This window comes from Dromaius novaehollandiae, chromosome 7, assembly GCF_036370855.1.
Source record: "Dromaius novaehollandiae isolate bDroNov1 chromosome 7, bDroNov1.hap1, whole genome shotgun sequence".
NCBI classification, from domain to species: Eukaryota; Metazoa; Chordata; class Aves; order Casuariiformes; family Dromaiidae; genus Dromaius; species Dromaius novaehollandiae.
In genome coordinates, this window is record NC_088104.1 from 39371819 (window position 1) to 39394355 (window position 22537).

General features: G+C 40.0%; 1 protein-coding gene across 10 annotated transcripts in view; it reads right to left on the reverse strand.

The window, feature by feature from the left end:
* Positions 1–21682, reverse strand: part of ABI2 (abl interactor 2) — a 73383-nt gene extending 51701 nt beyond the window's left edge. For 7 of the 10 annotated variants that reach the window (XM_064515281.1, XM_064515280.1, XM_064515278.1 and 4 more), the window contains exon 1: positions 21373–21682. In XM_064515281.1, the coding sequence (XP_064371351.1) occupies positions 21373–21489 (117 nt within the window). In that variant the 5' untranslated portion in view covers positions 21490–21682. The remainder of the gene's footprint in view (positions 1–21372) is intronic. The other 3 variants (XM_064515279.1, XM_064515277.1, XM_064515274.1) reach the window with 1 other exon arrangement.
* Between the last annotated feature and the right edge of the window lie 855 nt (positions 21683–22537).

Consider the following 22537-nt stretch of genomic DNA (forward strand, 5'->3'; position numbering starts at 1 on the left):
TGTGGCTCCTTTTTTGTTAGTGAAGTACTCTCAGCAGTGACAGCACACAGGGCAAGAATCTGCTCTACAAATAATCTTGAGCTGTCACCCATGTATACAAAGAGGTAACAGCCAGTCATCTAAAACATCCTACCTTATAAACATCTTCAGTCAAACTGCAAACTATGTTTCTTTGCAATCAATTGCGTCAGAAGCTCTCTCTGCTCAACATCTAAATGAAAGGCCTTCAATTTGCTCTTCATACAAATGCTTTTAGTAGTTAAACACCTGTAAATGTGGAGTTACTGAAGTCGACTCTTTTGAATACAACTCCCAGAAAAAGGGAACTTAACTACTCTCATACTACTGTGAATTCTGAACATGCTAAACAGAATCCAACACATCACCTTTAGAGCTGAGATCACACAGTAATCGAAGCACAGCAATCAACAAAACTGTATAAGGAGCTCTGGCATTCAGGCCAAACTTAATCATTACAGAAGATACCAGTCTTAAAATTAAGAATACATAAAAACTATCACTAGATTTTATAATTCAAACATCATTCAAAAAGCGAACCATAAATACAATATTAAAAAAAAAAATTACCAAATGCCATTTCAAAATGCAAGGTTAATTGCATTCTTCATATTCCACTGATACAAATATAAATATGAATAAGGTTCCTTCCATGTTCTTTATAATTATAACAATTTAACTTAAATTATCTGAATATTAATAAAAAACACACTAGCTGAGGAATATACTTACTATTTATACTTTTGTAAAGTCTTTGACATCATTTTGTTCTGTTTTTAACATTCTAAACCAGATTACTAAAAACTCTGCAATGATACACTAATTAGATGTCATTAGAATTTCCTGATTGTAAATGTGACTTCCTAAATTTTTAAGCCAGCAGAAGCTCAGTATCAATAAGCAGCTGCAGCTAACATCAGGTCATTCTCCTTATTAAAGTCTTTCATTTTTATTGCAGTTGATTCCTTCGATATTTTCCTTTCTGTGCTAAGTCTCAGAATGTAGGTTTGATTAACAGCTAGGAAAGCTACCTTTCAAAGAAACACACACAAAGCCTGACCTCCTGTGTATGAACTGGAGAAGCAGCTTTCTAAAATACATATTGCATACTTCAATGTATTTCCATATATTCACAAGCACTGAAGACCAGTTTCCACATGCAAATGTCTTGCTCTCAACAAAACTGGCAAGTTTCTACTCTTTGAAAGTAGGGCCAAAGCCCCATTTACGCAGAGAAGCAGGGTATACTGCATTCATATAAATCAACTAAACAAGGTTATAATAAAGTTTGTTCACCACATAGATGATATAATTTATAATGATATACATCACAGAAAACTGAACAGCATTCTAGTATCCAGATGCATTCACATCTGAAATGTAGTTAACATGTAGCTATACTAATAGTATTTCCTTGCTGCTTTGCAGTATCAAATATAGATCTTGCTTGAGAAGTGATAAGCAATGATATAATCCTATTTCCCATGTGTATTTAGGACTGTCACTGCTTATTCTGTCAATCAGTAGAGCTTTTAACTTCACCTTACTCTATTAGCTCTTCTGCAAGAACACAGCTGAGAGAACTGGATCATTTTCTAGTTAGCACCGCAACATAATCATTATTAGAATTCCAAATACAAGGCCAGATTCTGCTTTAATATCAACACAAACTCACCATGTCTGCAAAGCCACCAGAGACTACTCCCATACAAATGTGCTGAATGAAGATCTTGAGAAAGAAACAGATCTGCAGGCTAAGCTTTACTATTTAAGCTGTCTACTGTTCTATAATGCTTCACTGAGGAAGCTTTAGTGTGCAACAGACTTTTCACTGAGTGTACAAGTAAAAATCACTGGTGCATTCAATTCCCCTCAAAATCAATTTTACAGCTACTTGATAAAAGTAAAACAAGTCATAATAGCGTCTGTAAAAGTTACTTTTCAGAAGAAAAACAGGCTTCAGAAGTTAAAACAAACTACAATCATCAGGTAATTACACTCCATTATATAAAAACTGTTATTCACACCAAGTGTTTTCTCTTTAACACAATTAAAGGGACAGATATTCCATCCCTTTCAAGCAATCTGACCCAATTTATCATTCCTAAGACAGGTTATCTCAATTTCCCAAAACATTCTCCAGTACACAGAGGACTGCGTAACATCTTAGTTATTTCCCAGCTTTGCCAGTTCCTTCATTCTCCTATAAACTCTCCAGTCAATTCATTATACAGTGATGACTGAGGCCAACTAACAGCTTTAATTCGCAATCACAGGCAGTTAGCTGTAGCAGTAGAAACAGGCTCTGTTTCCTAGTGTCCACTGCCAGACATTACAACCTCACAGCAAGAAAAGTGGGATGCATAGCCACGTCATCAATCATCACAATTTACAGCCTAAAGTACTAATATAACTAGTCAAACAGCAGGACAGGTTAGAAAGCCAGGGTGTAACTGCAGCATATAAGGGGAAGATACACACCCTATTCAGCCAATAGCCTCCAAAAGAGAGGCAGGCAAAGAGGTGGAGATGGCACCCACGTCAGCTACCACAGCTGTACCAGGCTGCAACTGAGCCATGCTGCAGGGTCCACTGCATCAGGCACTGCAAAAAGGAGCAAGTTAGCCCAAAGGACAGAGGGTGCTTGAAAGCTTCTGGTATCTGACCACAACAAATACCATCACGTAATCCTCAGAACTCTTCCCACACTGTCAAGCCAATTAACACAAGTTTTTGGATTGCCATCCAATGCCCGTTTCTCACATTAGCTCCCCCCCAAAATCTATCATTCTAGAAGTTACTACATTTTAAATTAGTTACCTTTAACAACTGTGGTAAAAAAAGTTGTAAAAGAAATAAAATGGCCTAGCTATCAGTAATAGGAGTATGTTGTTTCGAAGACAGTAGACAGAGCAGAGGGTTTAAACTGACCAAGAGGCAGAAATCTGCATAATCACTCTTCTCTTTCTAGGAAATAACCATATTGGGATTATATGACTCCTTTCACAATGACTGGTTAACCCTAAATTTGCAATGGTTCTCATTTGGTACTTTATAAAACTGCTGCAGATTCTGACAGTCAGCTAGCAGAACACACTCGAAGGAACAAACTGTCTTCAGATGCGTGCCCATGATCTGACAGAGGGAAAAACATTCCAAGACTGTTCATAAGATAGAGTAGAGATCAAAATCAAAACCCTTCGCACAACAGTAGCAACACACAATACTCCTCTACGAGGCAACAGAACCATTGGCAGTGTACTAGAACTCCAATACCTGGAAAACTATGCTCAAATTAGCAGAACCTGGGTATGCTGCAGTGGCTGTTACTCAAATCTAAAGCAGAAGATTAAGAGATTAGAAAAGGCTTCCCTACATCTCTCCATGAGAGGTTCTCCAACCTTTTTACCATGACAGCCCTTACTGGCTACTGCAGAACCATCTAAAGTCCAAATTCTCTGGCTCTTCCAATAATTCATGGTCACATGTGCCACAGAGTCATATCATCCAAAATGCACATTTGCACCTCATTACAGGAGCAGACACAGAGGCACTCTTATCTGACTCTGAAAAATCAGAGCAATCTGCACAACTCACTGGCCTTTTTTGTAGCCTTCACTGGAGAGACTTGCCAGAAAGACATCAGCAGCAAACTACAGGTCAGACAGCTTGTTCTTGATGTCCATATTCAGCCCGCATGCTAAAAGCTGCCCTCTGTTATACTACCACTCGGCTGAAGGTGGTGTAACACCCAAGAATGGATGAACAACCATAAATGTATCAAGGATAAAGTCTAGATTAAAATTAAATAGATTAAAACAGAATAAAATACATTTTTTTAAAAAGCCTAGATTAAAAGTCTAGATCATCATAACAAAGAGAAGTGAAAATTCACTCTGAAAAGTGCTACACAAAACCAGTGCTTTCTTGTCCCATAGATTTGCTCCCTGGGTGCCCTGAGAGTTGTATCTGCTTACTTTCCCGGCAGATAATGTTTTTACAACCTTTTTCTCCCATTACCGTAACACTGGACAAAACACAACAATGGCAGAGTGAAAGTGGGATTCGAGTCTCCTATGCAGAAGCAATTAACTGATAGCCAAAGTCCTGATCTCTGTTCTGCAGTCCCTCAGTAAATATTGAACATTTTATGAATATAAAAGTCTTTGCCTCAAGATAGAAATGCCAGCATAAGTCCCAGGCATAGACTGCTAGAAATACGGGTTTTTCAAAAGCTTATCAACTTTGCTCATGTTTATAATAGAGTGGTCAACCCAAAAAAAAGAAGGCTGCAGAAGACATTTTAGTTCGGCTATACTCAAACTTCAGTATGCTTCTACAACTTGAGAATCTCAGCTAATTAGCAGAAAAAGCATTCTTGCAGGCACTGTAACTGGTAGCTATTTCTCTTTTTCCCAGTTTAACCAGAAGTTTTGGTCCATCTACTTCAAAATTAGAAGTAAACCTTTTGTCAGTTGCCAGGTAGTTCAACAACAGCAAAGTTGCTATATACGACTTGCAGCATATAACTTAACACCGTAGCATCGAGTTTTCTGTAATTATTTCCAGCAAGACCTGTATTTTACAAACACATTTTCCTAAGTATGACCTACTTTCACACTAATTACAGTGCTTCTTGCCCAGAAAGAGACTGTTCTATGCCAGCAGTAACTCCATCTTCTAAAGTAACATAAGGACATTCTACATACACCACAGAACGTGCATTTAATTGACTATATTAACTATACTATACTTGTAATGCAGTCATCTCCATATAATTTAAACATCATTTCCTTCTGTAAACGGTGGAATTAACAAGTGCCAAACTAAGGTACAAAACAATGATAAATCCAATTGGATAAAGTTTGCAGTTTGTTTCTTACAACCCTCAGACAGAAAAACACTGATTTTCTTGCAGGTCATAGAGCCATTACAGAATTTATCTCTAGCAATATGATTTTTCTGTCTGCTGAAGAAAAAACATAACTTGAAACACATGTAAATCTAAATGCTGTAAGGGTCGTCTTGTTCAGCCACAAAAGATCATGGTTCAAAGCGTCAGCTGGGATGAGCCTAAAGAGACTGTGTTTGACTGAAAACTCTTTCAAGACTTTATCAAGAATTTTGTACAGTGAATGTTAAAGACTGTCAATTTACTAATGGTTTATTCAGTATTAACAAACTTAACAAATCACTAACCCACATACACCTATATTTAAATTCTTCAGTGTAGAAAACACATCAGATTGGTTAGTGGTAGGTGTTACCAGACTAAATACAGTAACCAAATTTATTTTTATCAAAATCTCATCACTCCTATAAAAGAAACTAAAGTCCAAGTTAACACATGATCACTCTTTGGTCAAAAAAATCTCTCCAAACAAATGTCTTTTTCCCCTTGTTTGCCAGGCTACAGAAATTAGCACTGAAACTCTTAAACCACCTTCTATATTGAAGCCAGATATAGCTGCCAGATCATGCTAGGGATTGGCTCAGCTGGAGCTGTGCTGCCCATCACAGAGAAAAGTACTGCACCCATCTGTTCCAAACACAAAGATGCAGAAATCTTACCAGTAATTAGTTTATTTTCAAGAAGCCTACTGAAAGGCAAAAAGCACATAAAATGCTTTAACTTCTCTGAATGACTTGGTTAAGTGATTCATGGGTCATGTTAATTCTGCACACCTGAAGCATTTTCAAGAATTACTTAAACTACAGAAAAGAATTGGATATATTTTCTGAGTGAAACATAATTGTATAACATCACATATATCACACAGCTATAGGTGATCATTGTGGAAAGATAAATGAGAAACTTAGACCAGCAAAGGAATAACTGATCTGGATCTAGTGAGTTTGATTAGAATATGCTATTGGAAGTGCATGCTTTAACTGGCACAGGTCTGACAGCGGCCCTGTTTAGTTACAGAAGAATACCTTTCCGGAGCATACTTCTGGAGGCTGTTATCTGCATCTAAAGGAGACGGAAATTCTGTGTAGCAAGATGCATATACTACATCCAAGGTACAAATTCAACACTGCATTCAAAGGACAAAAAATCTGTGTTTAAGGAAAGCAAAGCACTGGTGTTAACTGATGGCCAAAATAGTAGAACCTAACATCTTAGTCAAAGCTCTATGAATTCTACATGGTTGTTTTATTGGTTTATCCAAAGACAGCAGATTATGTACAAAATAACTTCTTTGAATCAAGCATGTAGAAGGTTAATATTCACAAAGAAGCTGAAAAGAACATGCCTAACTCCTTGGGAACACTACTGCATTCTCAAAAAACAAAGTAAGAGTTTCTATTTCGAAAAAGTTTAACTTCCTTCCTTCTAAGTTTTCAAAGTCACTTGAAGATAGTACTGAACTATAACCTATGTGAACTCTGCACAAAATTACACAGTCAGACCCTTTGAAAAAAACAACGTCAACAGTATCTCAGACAACATCCTGAAGAAAATCTTTGCTCAGGACCTTGTAGAGGAAACTGCCAGGCAACACAGTTCTATCAACATACCTTACAAAGAATCTGGCAATCGAGCTATTTGGGGTCCAGCACAAGGTAGATCGCTTTATAAGCTTGACAGCAACTATAAAATGGAAGATGAGCAACACATACAATGGGACAAGTGGTTTTACCAAGGATGTCCGAAAAAAGTTGAGTATCACAAAAGCTAAAAAAGTAATTCAGAAAAGGACAGACTAATGAATGAGATAAGGCCTCTGAAGGTAGCCTACAGCACCTGCACTGCCCAAAAATTAGCAGTTGTCCATTCCTGCACATGTACTAATCATATTACAGATTTTAGCTTCCACTAAAGAACATTTTTCACTGCAAAGGCAATTGCAGGGACCATTTTAACATTATTTCCCCAAAACATACAAATACTATTTTTTCTCTGTTTATCTATCGAGAAGCCAGATTTCCAACGGGCCCATTTGGATTTGTTCAGATACTGATATCTGCACGAACTGGTGCTGCAGTGCCCAAGACTTGTGTAAATACCCCTTAGTCATTCCTCTATCAACAAAGATACATTTTTTAAGCTATAGAACACCATTTTTCTCCCAATCAATATTTATACAGCAGGAAGAATTCATATTAGACAGACAAGATGCCATCTGCCACAGGCTTTTTGGCAGAAGATAAAAATGTACTGCTATTTTCCCCTAAGACAGCCACAGCCAGAGCAGTCCAATAAAACTTTAACTCAGAACCTCCATGAAATAAATTACTTAGGCTGCAAACAATCCAGTATTATCTTCCTCTAACAAAATTCCTATTAATGAATTCTTTCAGATGCAATAGTCCTAAAAGTCAATTTTTCCATGTAGTTTTCAAAGAAAACTTAAATAAAGAGAAAATGGTGGGAAAGCAACTCCTTCCTGATGTACAATCTGAATCAGGTCACGAATACTTCAATACAGGAATAACCTTAATCCCACGGATAAAAATTATTATGCTATTCCCCATACAGGCCAAATTTCATCATATCCAAATACAGCAATGAGATCAGATAGTTTTATGCATTCTGGTAAATCTCACAATGGCAAGAGTTCTTACCCATAAATTAATCACTAAGTCTACAAGTATTGTGTGTGCTCTTGAAGCCAGTCTACTTGAGCTGCACTAAAAACATGCCTAAAGCTTACAAGCAAATATATCTACATTTTTTGTTCACTAATTGAAGTTCAAAAGAAAGGTGTCTCAGATTGATAAACTAGCTCAAAGAGTGTAGGCATGGTAAACCAAGTGGAAGACCACATTCAGAAGTGCTACCACTTATATCTGGATGTTTCTTTTAACTCCATGCAAGAGTTTCCTTAGCATTAGCAGAGCTAAGGAAAGAACAGTTGTCAGCGGGAAGGAGACAAGCAGTAAAAGCTAGGCTGCGCAAGGCCCTGACATCCCTGGAGGTATAGAGATGCAGAGGTAGAAAGACTAATGCCTTAATCTTTCTTAAGGGGGGATGTGCGAGAGGGGGAGGGGCAGGGGTGGTGTGTGTGCAAGAGACGGGGGGGTCGCGCAATGGGGGTGGTTGCACACGAGAGAGAGAGACAGAGACAGAGACAGAGAGAGGGGAGGGGTCAGGCGAGAGGGAGGGCACGCAAAAGAGAGAGAGAGAGAGAAGCAGCACGCAAGAGAGAGGAGTGGCAAATGGGAGAGAGACGGGGGTCGCTAAAGGGAGAGAGAGAGAGGAAGGGGGGGTCGCGTGTGCGAGAGAGAGGTCGCGGGCGCGCGCGCGCGAGAGAGAGCCTTAGCGGGCGCACGAGAGCGAGAGGTCGCGGGCGCAGGAGAGCGAGAGAGGTGGCGAATGGGCACGCGCGAGGGAGAGAGAGAGGGCGCGCGCGAGGGGGAGAGCGAGCGAGCGAGAGGTCGCGCGCGCGAGGGAGAGCGAGCGAGAGCGGTCGCGCGCGCGAGGGAGAGAGAGAGAGCGAGAAAGAGGCCACGTGCGCGCGAGAGAGAGCGAGAAAGAGGCCGCGTGCGCGCGAGAGAGAGCGAGAAAGAGGCCGCGTGCGCGCGCGAGAGAGAGCAAGAAAGAGGTTGCGAGAGAGAGAGAGAGAGAGAGAGAGAGAGAGAGAGAGAGAAAGAGAGAGAGAGGTCGTGCGCGCGCGAGAGACAGAGAGAGGTCGCGTGCGTGGGGGGGGGGGGAAGAGAGAGAGAGAGAGAGAGAGAGAGAGAGAGAGAGAGAGAGAGAGGGAAGGAGGGAGGGAGGGATGCGGGATGCCCAGCCAACTGCAGTCTCTAACCCTCCACCTCCCCAGCCAATAGGCTTTTCTGCAACCCGCACCATCTTCCCATCATCTCACTCATCAGTTTGTCCCAAAAACACAGGAAATGCCATCCTTCCTCCCCCACCCCCTTCAGCAGAAGAAGCACATGACAACAACATCTCTAAAAGGACTGTGTTTAAACCCAACCCTTACAAGAGTTTATGAAACCCAGTCTAAAAGGTACTTGAAGCTAGCTTCTTCCCCTCTGTTTGTAAACAAAAGCAGTACTTACCCTGATCTGTGAAGCCTGAGCTCTGGAGATGAAAAGCCTCACATAAGAGATGTATTACTGAAAACTGAAAGACCTAGGTAGAAGGTGACTGCTCAAGCTGAGTTTTGGTTTGTACAGAGGTGTGAAATGAAGAGAATGGCATCCTGGAGGACTCTGTTTGTTTAATTAAAAAAATGACAAAAATAACAAAATACATACAAAACAAAAAAAAATTTTGAACAATTCTTGCATTTCAGTCTCCCCAGTTTGACATTCTTAATCTATCTTTCATCTCCGCCTCCATCTAAACCACAAACACCTTCAGAATTTAGGCCTTTCAGAGCTGCCCCAGGAGTTTTATTCAACATAGCATTTAGTATAGTGTTATGCCACAGGAGGCCCAAAAGCTCATGACAAAGTCAATTCTGTAGAACCACAGAGCTGAGACTACGCGGTAAGACTACCCAACCCCTCCCTCAAAACAAATGTGGCGATGGTCTCCTTTAACAGAAGGGGAACTGAGGTTTTATCTATATAGGAAGTCTGCAGTAGACTACCCATAGTGATCCCAGAATTTCAGATCTAAAATTGGTGCTTAATCTCCAGAGCCCCTTTCTTCCTCAAATGATAAAACGCATCAGCACACTCTTTATGGAAAAAAAGATGGGTCCAAGGAAACTCCTACTGTTGACAGTATCATTGTGCAGCCCCCAGGGTAGCCAGAAAATGGAAGAAAGTTTTGTTGTTTTTTTATTTTTTTTAATAGTTAATTTAAAACTGAGAGGAAGAATTCCCTTAAGTACCTTTCTCATTTTTAACTTAAGTAATTTAGATCTTAGCTCCTCCTGCTCCCAGCAAGATGTGACATCAAACAGAAAATCAGCTTGAGAATATGCACTGAATAGAAGAAAGTTGAGCACACTGCTTATAAAAGAAGTTAAACTTACTACAATTTGATTTAAAACAAACACCTGTATTTTTAGTATTTTTAAGTACTTCAAACCTTCAGCTGGGGCAAAAAAGTCCTCTCATTCTTCTCTAGATCCTTAACACAAGGTATAACAACAACAACAAAGGTAAGACAATTTCATGTTTCTGATATTTTGGAGGGTTGCATAGAGAGGAGGTGGAATCGCCCTCCTTGGAGATGCTCAAAACCCAACTGGACATCATGGGCAAACTGCTCTAGCTGACGCTGCCTGAGCAGGGGGGGTTGGACCTGATGATTTCCAGAGGTGCCTTCCAACAAGACTAAAAATCAATATAAAGATTGCATCTATAAACAAAAATCCAAAATTTAAGTTTTAAGCAGATCATGATAAGATGATGTTTTGCAATAGTTCTATTAACTCATCCCACCGAGTATCTTAGTGGGTACAGATGTCTCCTCAAGTCATCATCAAGTTATTACCAGTTTTATTTGATGTATTCAATCAAGAAAAATATCTGTCAGAATCATTATTTTGTGACTAGAAAGTCCACTAGCCAACTAGAACAAAGATTCGGAGTCTACAGATAACTTTCTACCTTCTGTTATCCTAATGACAAGCCACTCTGAACCTGACAGAACAGGCTGCAAAAACATCCTCACCAGCTCAGACTGGCTATACACTGCTCCTCCATCCAGTGCTACATTTGCTTTAGAAAAGCTTTATGCTTTTCTACAGTTCCATTCTCTCCCAGTTCTATAGTTATCAGCCACTGTGGGAAAACCCAGCGAATTTCACTGGCACCATTTTAGCATTCCATCATATAAAAATCTGTAGTTCCCTTTCCCACAAATGAAATTTATCTGGCCTTACTTCTTAATTGACATCAAAAATTCAACACATTCACTCCCTCTCCCTGGAAGGCCAATCCAACATGGATGTGTGCAGTAAGCACTTCAAAGGCTGGTAACTGATGAAAGGTGTAGAATCACGCTTCAGGATACAGGAAATACAGTATTAAATAGAAGCAACATCCACAATAATCCAGTGAAATGGATTACAGTGAATGGTACAAAGCACTTCATACAACGGGAATGAAACTCTATCATGGACAGATTCAGAACAAACGCAAGGTGAAAGCATACAAAAGAGAACAACACAACCGTTCTCATTATTTATTTTAAATGTCTAACTTTTGTAAGAATCCTAATAAATCCTGGGCCTTAACTTATAGCAATAACTCCACAGATTATGTTAAGTAGCATTATCTATCAAACTAAATTGAGTATGTCTTGCATTTTATTCAATAAAAGTGGAAACAGGCATACACAGGTCATAACATTATTTGCATATTCTTTTATTTTATACCTTCTGTCTGAGGCAACAGCCCCCTTCTCCAGGTCCTGCTCATATGGACGTTGTTCCAGTATCGCTGATGTCTGTCACTCCCCTCAGCCTCCTATTTTGCTTTTAGTGGTGTGAGGGGCAGGGATTGTTTTTCGCTTTTATTCCTCCTCCTTTCAGATATATTTATGCACAGTGAAAATGACTATAAACTTTCCATCTATTTATTTATGGCATGGTATCTTTAGTATTCTGTTATATAACTGGGGGGGGGGGGAGGGCAGTCCCTTTATGGACAAATACTTTGTGCTTGTCTCCCCCAAGACAGATAAATGTATGTTAACTAATTCAAGATAGCCAATTAACTTGGGATATTTAACACATTTACACTCTCCGCAAGTTCCTGCGGACATGCTTTTTATCCAACAAACAAACTTATGGAGAGCATAAACACTTGCACTCTGCAGCAAATATTCTGCCTCTCTCACATGAACAAGTTCCACTTCTCACGCTAACTTACAAACATGTCACCTACTCAAAAAAAGGGAAAACTGCAAACTTAGCAACATCCAATACCCCTCAAACTTAGAGTATCAGGACACACTTTAGTATCTTTATGAGAATTTGTACTGCATATTCAGTAAACACATACTATTTAAGAATTATGACTAAAACTAATAAAGACATTTTAATGTACCTTGAATTCATACTAGACTACTCACTCAGCAACGGCTTTATATTTTGTTTGTGAAACAGACTAAAATTTTCTCTTAAAAAAAAAAATCCTCAAAAATACTATTTTAGTTATGTTTATATATCCCTGTCTGCTAAGAAGTGCAGCAGCAACTACAGATTTCAATTTGGATGTTCTATGACACAAACTACATAGAAAGACAAGCACTAATCCTGCTTTCAGAAGTCACATCTGTCCTTTAGGCTACTTTTCATGATCCTTCCATGCTTAACAAGTGTCTGCCCCTACTGCTCAGTTTTCACTAAAACCAAAAAAAAAGAGAAAAGGGAATCTTGATGTTTTCACTACTAACCTTCAGGCTCAAACAGCAGCACTGATACTGAGCAGCAGATTGAAATAACTGAGTCTGATGCTTACTGTCTTGAAGAACTTCACTCCTGCCTTACCAGAGTCAGTCTAACAGCTCACAGTCCTCAGCAGGGATGGTCCCACTCCTTCCCTTCTTCATCCCCCCCTCCTCCTTGGCTTCACACTTCCACCCTCACTGAGCAAACTCAACAATTTTTTTCTTGTCCTTGTTAGCTTTCTGATGGTTTAGCTACTGGACCAGCTCACTAATGATCATTAAGGCACAGACCTGGCACAAGGATACAGGTAGAAATAGAAGCAGAGATATGAGACGAGCTCAGGGGCCATCTCCCTATACAGCAGCAAAGCCTAATATCTGCAGCTTTTGGGAGGCGCTGCTTTAATTTCTTACCATCTTACATTCCAAAGGTTTCTAGGTGGGTAACAATTTATTCACTCAGCTATTTTAAATGTGAGTTTTTAAATTTACAAATGGCAGTTATTAAATCTTTTTCAGGATGGTCCAGCAGGCAGCCTATCCCATCTCAACCCTTCAGCATGGGACAAGCCTATTAGGGAACCTTCATGAATCTCAGACCTTCATGAATCTCAAAATCTGAATGGCTTAGCATTCCCATGCACAGCACAAAGTTTAGAGCCCCTGCCATAGCCACCTAGCCAACAATGCACTGGACAAAGAGAAACTTGGTACCTGGCCTCCGTTGCTGGAGAGACTGGGCCAGTCTGTCTGAAACCCTCGAGCTCATCAGTGAAACTTTATATTTAAAACTGGCAAGCAAGTAAATATGTTTTTTAAACCCTCCTATCATAAGCCACTCAAAAGTGAAATTTACTTAATCTTTATTATAGGTAGATATGCTGGGAAGATTTCCTTCAGCTCTTAAAATCTAAGTGTAAACTACCTTTCCCTTCCCTGAATACAGTCAACCTATTTATACTAACACTAAAAATGTTTATCCTAATCCTTTACCAGAAATATTGACCAAAAAGAATGAAAGAATATCTGCATTCTGGTGAGGTGCATCAACCTCCCAGTAATTTTCCTACCCATTTCCTTTTTCCCACAAAAAGTCAAAAAACAGGATCATCAGCTTGCTTTATTATTTATTTCCAACAGAATTCATACTATGGCAGATAGGTACATAAACAAAAAAGGGCAGTAGTTCACAATATAAGAAACAGTTCTTCTGAAGCTTACGTATTTCTGTTTGTATAAATATCTGTTTGAAAACTGAAAAGAATAAACTTAAAGCATTTTGATAATCATGGCATGTGGATTGAAATTAGCATCTTCAAACAAAAGCGGCTCAGGCTTCTCTCAAATCTGTCAATAATATCAGCTGAAGTGGCAATTTAATAGTCATGATCTGATCTTCTGAGGATAGTTTTAAAAACCTGATAGAATCTACAGTATAAATCAACTTAAACAAAACAGCATCCAGGTTAAAAATAGACAAAAGGCCCCAAAATTATCCCCAAGAAGTTTGTGACAAAGTTTATATACTTGAGCAGTAAACTCATAATAAAGTTACAAGTTACCCTAATAAAAACATTCACATTTAGCTAGAACAGTTTTTAACTTTGAGAAAAAATACTACACTTAATTTATGAGTTTAGCACAAAACTAGCATTGGCTATGTGTATAAACAAACCAAGTAACATTAGTCCTTCACTCTGCAATTCACTGAGCATAAACCAACTACTTCACTACAGTAACAGTAAGCCAATAACAACAACACAAGCACTTATATTTCAAACTGAAAGACCACTAAGAATAGATATTACAATGACATCTACTGGGAAATAAGCTATAGGAAAAGTGGATGTCATATACAGAATCCATAATTGAGAGTATATCACTACAAATTTGATAGAGCCACTTGCCAGTTGTACAGAACAGAACCAGAAAATTAAAATTTCTCACTGAAATAGGCAGAACTCATTTACAAGGGCACATTATTTCATCCACTTCAACAAAAATTGCCTACCTAACCAGTAAGAACCCTGAAAAGAGGAAATACATCTAAATTTAGTGTGCTACCATTACATGCTTCATCTACTGACGTACAGTTTTGCTTCATAAAGTTTGAGTAGCACAATACCTAAAATTCCATTTAAAGGGATCCAGTAAATTTACAGAATGCAGATTACTAAGCAAGAAGTTAGTTTCAGTTGCACAATTAAGTGTCAAAACGTAGTATCTGAAAACAAGGTAAACTAAAAATGGGCCAGTAGTTTGGCATTTAGACTCCACTGAAATTTTGTTGAAAACATGGTTCTTAACATAAACCTGTTTTCCTCTCCAATAAATATTCTGCTGAACACAAGCAAGTGAAAAATCTTACCCTGTTAAGTACTTACTGGAGAAGGTCTTGTCTCAGATGGTGCACCACCATGGTGCACCACTTCCTGCCTTAAAACCTACAGCACTAAGCCACAAAGATTAATGACTGCAAATTCAAATAAAATACAAGGAACGGGCTATAAATTTTGGACAGCTTATTAAGTGCAGGATACAGAAGCTTGCTACTCCATATTACAATTTTTGATCAATATTTTTCAATAACTACAATCAGGGAATAATCTATAGAAGGGAACTACTAGATACCACTTTTAACTACCATTTAATATTATGAGACTTGCTTTCTTTCTAATAACAAATTGCATATTTATAAATTCTATTTTCATATCTATATAGTATTACCACCCGCAACTCCCATTACCACTGATAAAATGACTCATGCTATTTCCACAGGCACTTAACAGAGAATCAATCTTACTCTTCCTGAACCCCAATTTGAACTTGTGACACTATTAAATGCATTACATGAGCTCTCCTGGCAAAACAGCACAGTTAATGCAAGGGGAAGTAGAGTGGTTGAGTGATAAATACTTCACCAACTTTACCAGCTACACTCTGACTTAAAAGAAAATAGACAAGATGGCTCTATACCTAGATTATCCTCAAAAACCAACAATTTCCCTGTAGACCTTGAGCATAGAGCAGATACACAGTAAGAATTTGTGCAAGCTTTTAATATGGTTACAACTCAGGCAGGCATATCTTGCCACTGAAATACCATTCTGGAATTTTATTTTAGAGAATTCAAATGAAAGACATTTATTTCTAATTTTGTCATAAATATTAAAAACCTTTGGTGTCACTACAGAAGAAGAGTTTTTTCACATATGCTGATAACACAATATGGAAGCTAGATAATGCTCCCCTTCAAGCAATAGCATTTGCCAACCTTCCTTCAAACTATGTCATCACAGGTTAGACACTGGGTGATACAGTAAGCAAATGGGAAGGAAAAACAGAACAAGTAGAAGAACCCAGAAAAAAATAGTACTACTATTACTAGTTCCTTTATAGTAGCACCACAGTCCATCATCCAGTTACTTCCTTCATAAAAAAAAAAAAACTTCCACCTTAAGGGAACGGAGAGAAAAGGGAACAGATTGTGAAATCACTTCTAAGTAATCTGCAGACTGAACAGGAGAGAGCATCAGAGGGAAGACATTGAAGAAAGTAATGAGACCTTCCCTTACTTAGCCAGCTATTGCAAATCTGCAGAAAGCTTCACTCCTTTATATTAGACAAACAGTGACCACAGAGATTAGTAATCATTAAGCTTAATTTGCCCAGCTTAAGCATTGACTTTCAGTGATAATAACAAACAATAAGATAACAAACATAAGTAAATGTTAATGCAAACAGAGCGTACTGGAATAATATTCTCTCAGGTATATTACTTCAGTTTTAAATCACATTTTTACAAAATCCTAATGTAACCTGATGGGTGAGGTATGCCTATGGATTATAAAACAGGCTGAAAGCCTCACTCATTGCACTCATGGGTAAGAGATTATAAGCAGGTATGTCCATATATCCATTATCACTGTTTTACCAGTTTTCTAGTGTTTTTTAAGAGTTTTAATTTGTCAGTATCATTCTGAACTTCTGGACCAGTATTCCCTGGAGCTCATCAATTCCCACTTTCATGTCTGCAGAACAAGCCTTCCATCAGCACTAAGCCTAATCACCTCTTCACCATAGCTGGATTATAAAAGAAACAAATTTAAGGAATAGAAAGGTTGAAAATCATGACAACAGTTTTCCCGTTACCCACATTTCTGATTATTAAGTAAATTTTAAAAATCCAGTTCAGTTGCCTTTCTGTTAAGGTGACCCACATTTCATCTTCATTAAAGAGAACAAAGATCTCTCTCAAACTTGTTTAAAAACCAATTTACCAGCAGTTCCACATATACTTACATAAGTAAGCATATGATACAGGTCATTACAAGCAACCCAGCAGAATCTTCACATTAAAGTTACTAAGCTATTTGTAAAAGACCATCATTTCTGTAATTTAAAAAAATCCACAGGCAAAAGCTCTTCTCTACAGTGGTCTGGGCTATTCTTTTTTTTTTTTTTTTTTTTTTTTTTTAAATGAAAGCTACCTTTCTACCCTTTACAGTTGCAAAAAGCCTTCCATATGTTAAGAAATGCTTTATTGTCTTGCCCAACCTACGGGAAGATGTTTCCAAAACTACAGCTACTTGTTTTGCTAAGAAAATCAAAGTAAAATTAATAGGTATGCGAGTAACAACTACGAAACAGATCGAGCTATGGAATGTGGTAAAATTACTGAGAATCAAGTAGTTCTCATCTTTATGCCTATCTAAACAAAGTTATCTGCAGGGGTTGAAAGCTGGTGCTTGTAATACTCAGGAGGACAGACTAGTCAAGAACAGGAATAAAGATCTAGTTCCCATCCTTTCCCTCACAAATACCAGAAGGCTGGTTCTGCAAATAAAACTCAGCACAGCCATGGCAACCTGAAGTCTATGAAGTCAGGAAAATTGGAAGCTCACTCTCCTTTTCCAGTCACTAGAGTTGACAAGTAAAGCATCACATTGTTGAAAGACTAAGAAATACAGCGCCTGCTAGAAGAATCTAGAGAGCAGAGCAGACAGAAATCCCAGTGCTCTTTTTGAAAGCTGGACAGGACACAGACGCTTGGCTTTTCACTCAATTCTGCATGCAAACTTTGCTGGCAGAACTTTTTATTTTTTTCTCTTCCCCTCTCCCCCCTTTTTTAATCTGTTCCTGCTAGTTACTTACTGTCTGAAAAGGCTCCATCTAGTAATTTTTTCTGACTCTTTTTCAAAAATGAGTTAATAGACGCAAGCATTCAGTTACTCTAGAAAGCTACATGCACTGCATGAAATGAAAAGCTGTTTTTTAAGAGAGTAATGATCATGAGAAAGAAACGAAAGATTATTCCAGAAGAGGCTTATGCAGTACAAGCGCTAAGAAACTGCACAGGCAAATATAATGCTGGAATTTACTTTAGTATAACAGTAACAAGATGTGCAAATAACATAATTATTTAGGGTGTTTTATTTTTTAGACCATCGAAATTCAGACTTTTTCTTTAGGATACGTCTGATCAAAAATAGCGCAGGAACGTGGCACACTGACGAGTATAACTATTTTCTTGGCTTTATGAAAGACTCAAATAAGTCAATAATATATAACTGCAATTTTTTTTTATATCAAGTACATCAGATAAGCAAGTTTTATAGAAATACTCTGTTGCACAGTTTGGACTGGGACTCAACTTGGTAACAGATCACAGCATTAGAACATAATGCTTTGAGCAGACAATATAAAATTTAACCTCTGATTGACATTCTGTCAGCTCCAACAAAGACACCCTCCAAAATAAAAACATCCCCCTAAACAAAAACACGTATTTTCCTCTTTTCTTAACAAGAAAAAAAAGTATGACATAAAAGTAACTATGATTCCTCCAAGTTATTAGAAGAACAAAACCTTTCTGGCAAGGAAAGTTACTTGACTTTTGTAGCAATATAAGCAGATTAAAGTGAACAATTTACGCATTTATATTTACAAACTGCATTATTACTATTCTTATTTAAAATAAAATCATAGTCATAGAAAAGTTATTAAAATAACTGCTGTACTATGCAAGTGGAGATCATACTTCAAGTTTTTGTTCTATCAATTTATTTTCCTATTTAAGAGTAGTGCCTCTTTAAAAACACATCACCTTAGTATGTAATTTTCTGGCTGGAGGGCTGGGAGACTGACTTACCCAGTGAGAAAATTTAAAAAGAACAAGTCTTGTTCAAGAGCAACAAATGAGAATAGCTTTTCTTGCCAAAACAGTAGCCCTTCTTACTTCATGTCTGCAATTTCATTTATTATATATTTGATGTGTTTCCTACTCATTTATCATAAGATTTTAAGTTGATGTGCTCTGATGTACTACTGTATCGCAGATTCAAGGGAAGGATAACAACTTATTTAATATCCCCTTCTTGATGTAGTAATCAAGCTCAAATAAGTATCAATCACAATTTGGTTAATCACACACTGCCAAGATTTCAAAGAATAGATTTTTCATTTCATACGAACAAGTGAAGTGAGCTGCAATCACAGCTCTACTACAATGAACTAGCAATTCCCACATGTTAAGAGATTACATGCTTGATTATTTTGAAGATACTATGATACTGCTAAAGGGGAAAAATGACATTCACCTTTGCACTGCACTTCAAATTCTCTATTAGACTGACCTTGGCCAGTGCTGACATTTGTAGTAATTTCTGTACTTGAAAATAAAACCGCAAAAACCTCAAAGCACCAACTGGTATGGAAAAAGGGAAGAGCCTTTCTACTGACAAATATAGGTCAACGTAACATGATTTCATTGCCCCAATCACTGTACTGCCTAGTATTCAACAGAAAAGTTCAAATCTCAGTCATGTTCTGAGCCTTCTCTAAGAGATCTCAAGAATATCCATGACAAAACCTTCTGTCAACAATGACACAGTAGAATATTACAGCAGAAATAGTCCTGCTTCACTACATGGCTTTTTGGTAGATTATTCTCCACACAGTTGCATGCAATCTCAAGTCCACCCACCTTCAGCATAAGATGCAAGGCTACTTTTTTGGACATAATTTGGAATAATAATTATTCCGAAAAGCAAAACTAGTAATGTTGTTAATTATGTTCATTTACCTTTCTCCACTTTTTAAGAGGGAAAAAAAGTCAGCTTTGGGTATGGAGCATATGCAGAAGTTTATGCAGTTTTGGTAAGAGACACTGTGAGCATGGGGAGCTTCCCTGACAGACTTGTTGCAAGGACACTTGCATCCACCAAACCCAGAAGGCCTTCAAGTTGGAACTCTTCTCTAGAATAATCCCACACTATGGTTTCTCAGTCAATACCAAAAGGCCCAAAGCCTATCTTCAGCTGACTGGGAACCTCCATTCCCCACTTGTTTAAACGTTTTCATACTGTGACCCATACTGCACTTCACAGCCAACACTCACAACACGATTTTGTTCACTCAACATCTGTCTGTATCCATCTCCTATTATTTTAGGCCATCCTTAGATTGCATACTGTCTGGGGCAAGAACCACTTTTTTTTCTTGTTCTGTATTTGCACAAAACAGCATAGCATTGTGCTCCTCTGTGGTTTCTATTAAAACAATACAAGTGGAGCTGTTAGATATGGATTTTATAATCTTCTGCTCATAGGAAGAAAACTCAAGAAGGTCAAAGAAAGAACAAAAAGAAAAAAACCAAACTACATTCCCCTCTTCCTATCAGCTTCAGCCTTCCAAGACTCCCATATCTTTTTCCAGAAAAATTAGTTTCCCAGTTTTTTTAAAAAAAACATAAATTTTAAAACATGTATGTCAGGTTACAGCAGTAATAAAATATTTTAACACATTTTTCTTAAAAAGCGCAAGTGACATTAATTCAACATATGGAATATGTTACTAATTACATAATAAAGTACACATATGCAATTTCACCATAACTGACATGTTTGCTAAGTGACCTAACATATGCGAAACCTTCTCTCTGGTTGGTCATTCACCAACGGAAAAGAAACAGTCTGAGCTTCTTTACACTGACATTTTAACTATTCCCTTGTCCCTGCTTAAACAGACTCTTCCATCTTCACTGATAAAATAATCTAACCACAGCTCTTATCCCTGCTTGCCCTCTGGAAACACACAAGCACTTTCCACTTAGGGGACTGAAAGCAAAAATAAAACTGGAAACCTGTGCACTTCTTTCAACACTGACACCACGAATCCATGTCCCCCTTCTTTCTCTTTTACACATCCAAGTCATTCTTAGGAACTACCCACCACTAATTTTGTTACTGTTGTTGGGTTTTGTTTGAGGGGTTGGGGGGGGGGGGGGGGGGAACGACCCTCTCTTAATTTGGCCCTGATATCACTATCCAAGTAAACAGGCTACATCTTGCTTCTCTTCCTAGCAAAGAGTCCTAGCACCAATCTTACTTCTTGGTGGTCACTGCAAAATCATACACTGCAGTAACAACTTCTGCTCAGACTCTTTGCCCGTAATTCAGTATCATGCCTACTGTGCGATGCTTTCATCCTGCACCCATCGCTTGGCAGCTGCCCACCCGTTTGAATACCGCAGCCTTGCTTGCGAAGGGAAACATATAAACTGACAGCCAGATCCCCAATTAAAAATTATGTCAGTGTGCTGTAGATTAACATGCACAAATACTAAATTTAAAGGAGTCAAATACATCCTTGGTTTATCATGTCATGTCACTGCTGTCACCAAAGGAGAGGGAAAGGTGGGAAGGGAACGAGAGAAAATCTGAAATAAATATTCAGCACGCTCACAAAGTGGAAGGAATTTAATTTAGAAACCAATTAAATATTTAAACGCCGTGTCACGCTAGGGTAGTTCATTCCGGAGGTGAACCCGCTTTCCTCCTCCCCAGGCGGCAGCAGCCGGGGCCACCCGCCCGCCCCGCGCCACCATCGCCAAGGGGGACGGAGGGGGCGACGGGGGACGGCGCGACCCCGCCAAGCGGGGGCTGCCCCAGGCGCACCCCCCGCCCCCTCCTCAGCGCCTCGCCGCGCGGACGGCGACCGTTAGGCGAGGACGGCGACCGTTAGGCTGCGCCCGCCCCGCCCCGCCGCACCTGGATGTAGTTGGTCTCGCAGTACTCGGCCACCCGCTCGAGGTTCGTGTAGCTGTCGAACAGGGCCCGGCGCCCCCCCGGGATCTCCTCCTCCAGCAGCATCTGCAGCTCCGCCATCTTCACATCCTCTCACCCCCGCCCGTCCCGTCCCGTCCCGTCCCGCCGCCGCCGCCGCCGCTGCCCCCCGCCGCCCCCCGCCCCGCTACCCGCCGCCCGGGCCCGGCCTCGCGCCGCGGGCAGGCAGCGCGCGAGACCCCCTCCGCGGCGGGGGCGGGGCGCGGCCGGGCGGCACCTCCTGCGCATGCGCCCGCCCCCTCCCGGCCCCCGCCCCCTCCCCCTCCCCGGCCGCCTCCCCGTGCCCGCCGCTCAGGCGCGCGCGCCCACTTCCGGCCCCGCGGGGCGCGCCGGGCCACATCCGGGACGCGCGAGGGGGCAGCGTGCGCTGGGAAACCCCTTCCCCCGCCGTGCCGCGACGGGAGGGGGAACTAGAAGCGAGGGCGCCAAGGGCCGGGGCGCGCGGCGCCCGGGCGACCGTTGGGCCGGGGCATGCGGCGTCTCCGTCCTCCTCCCTCGAAGCAGCCGTGCGCGGGCGGGCGCTGCTCCTCGCGGCCTCGCCTCGAAGAGAGCGGAGCGGGAGGGAGCTCTTCCCCAGGGTCGGCACTGCGTCTCCGTGGTGGTTTCGGTCACGTACTTTGGCAGTGTGGGGTCAAGGAGGCAATTTACGTGCTTAGGGCCAGGGATATGCTGAAATATACTGGACTGGAAGTTTTCCCCCTCACGTTTGTGATTTCTGTTCCTTGGGGGAACTTGAAAATAGCATTTGCTTGTGAATCACTTTTAATCTATGTTTTCATTTTATGAAGCCTTAGCTTTTTTATCATTTTGCATTAATTTACTTAGCAGCAACTTGCTAGCAGCGCTTTTCCAGAGCATAGGTCTAATTCCACATCCATCGATATCAATAGAAGCTTTGTTTTTGAATACAATGTGTGCTAGGGTCAGGCCCTTATGCTTTTAATGTAACTGCTGCTCAGTTCTTCTGATCAGCAGAGGAAGAACAAAATGTTTCTTTTGTGCAGATTCCATGTGAAAAGCAGCTATTGTGCTGGGGCAAGAGGAAGGGTAAATTCTCAGCCACCAAGTAGTCAGCTTTTCAACTTTAACA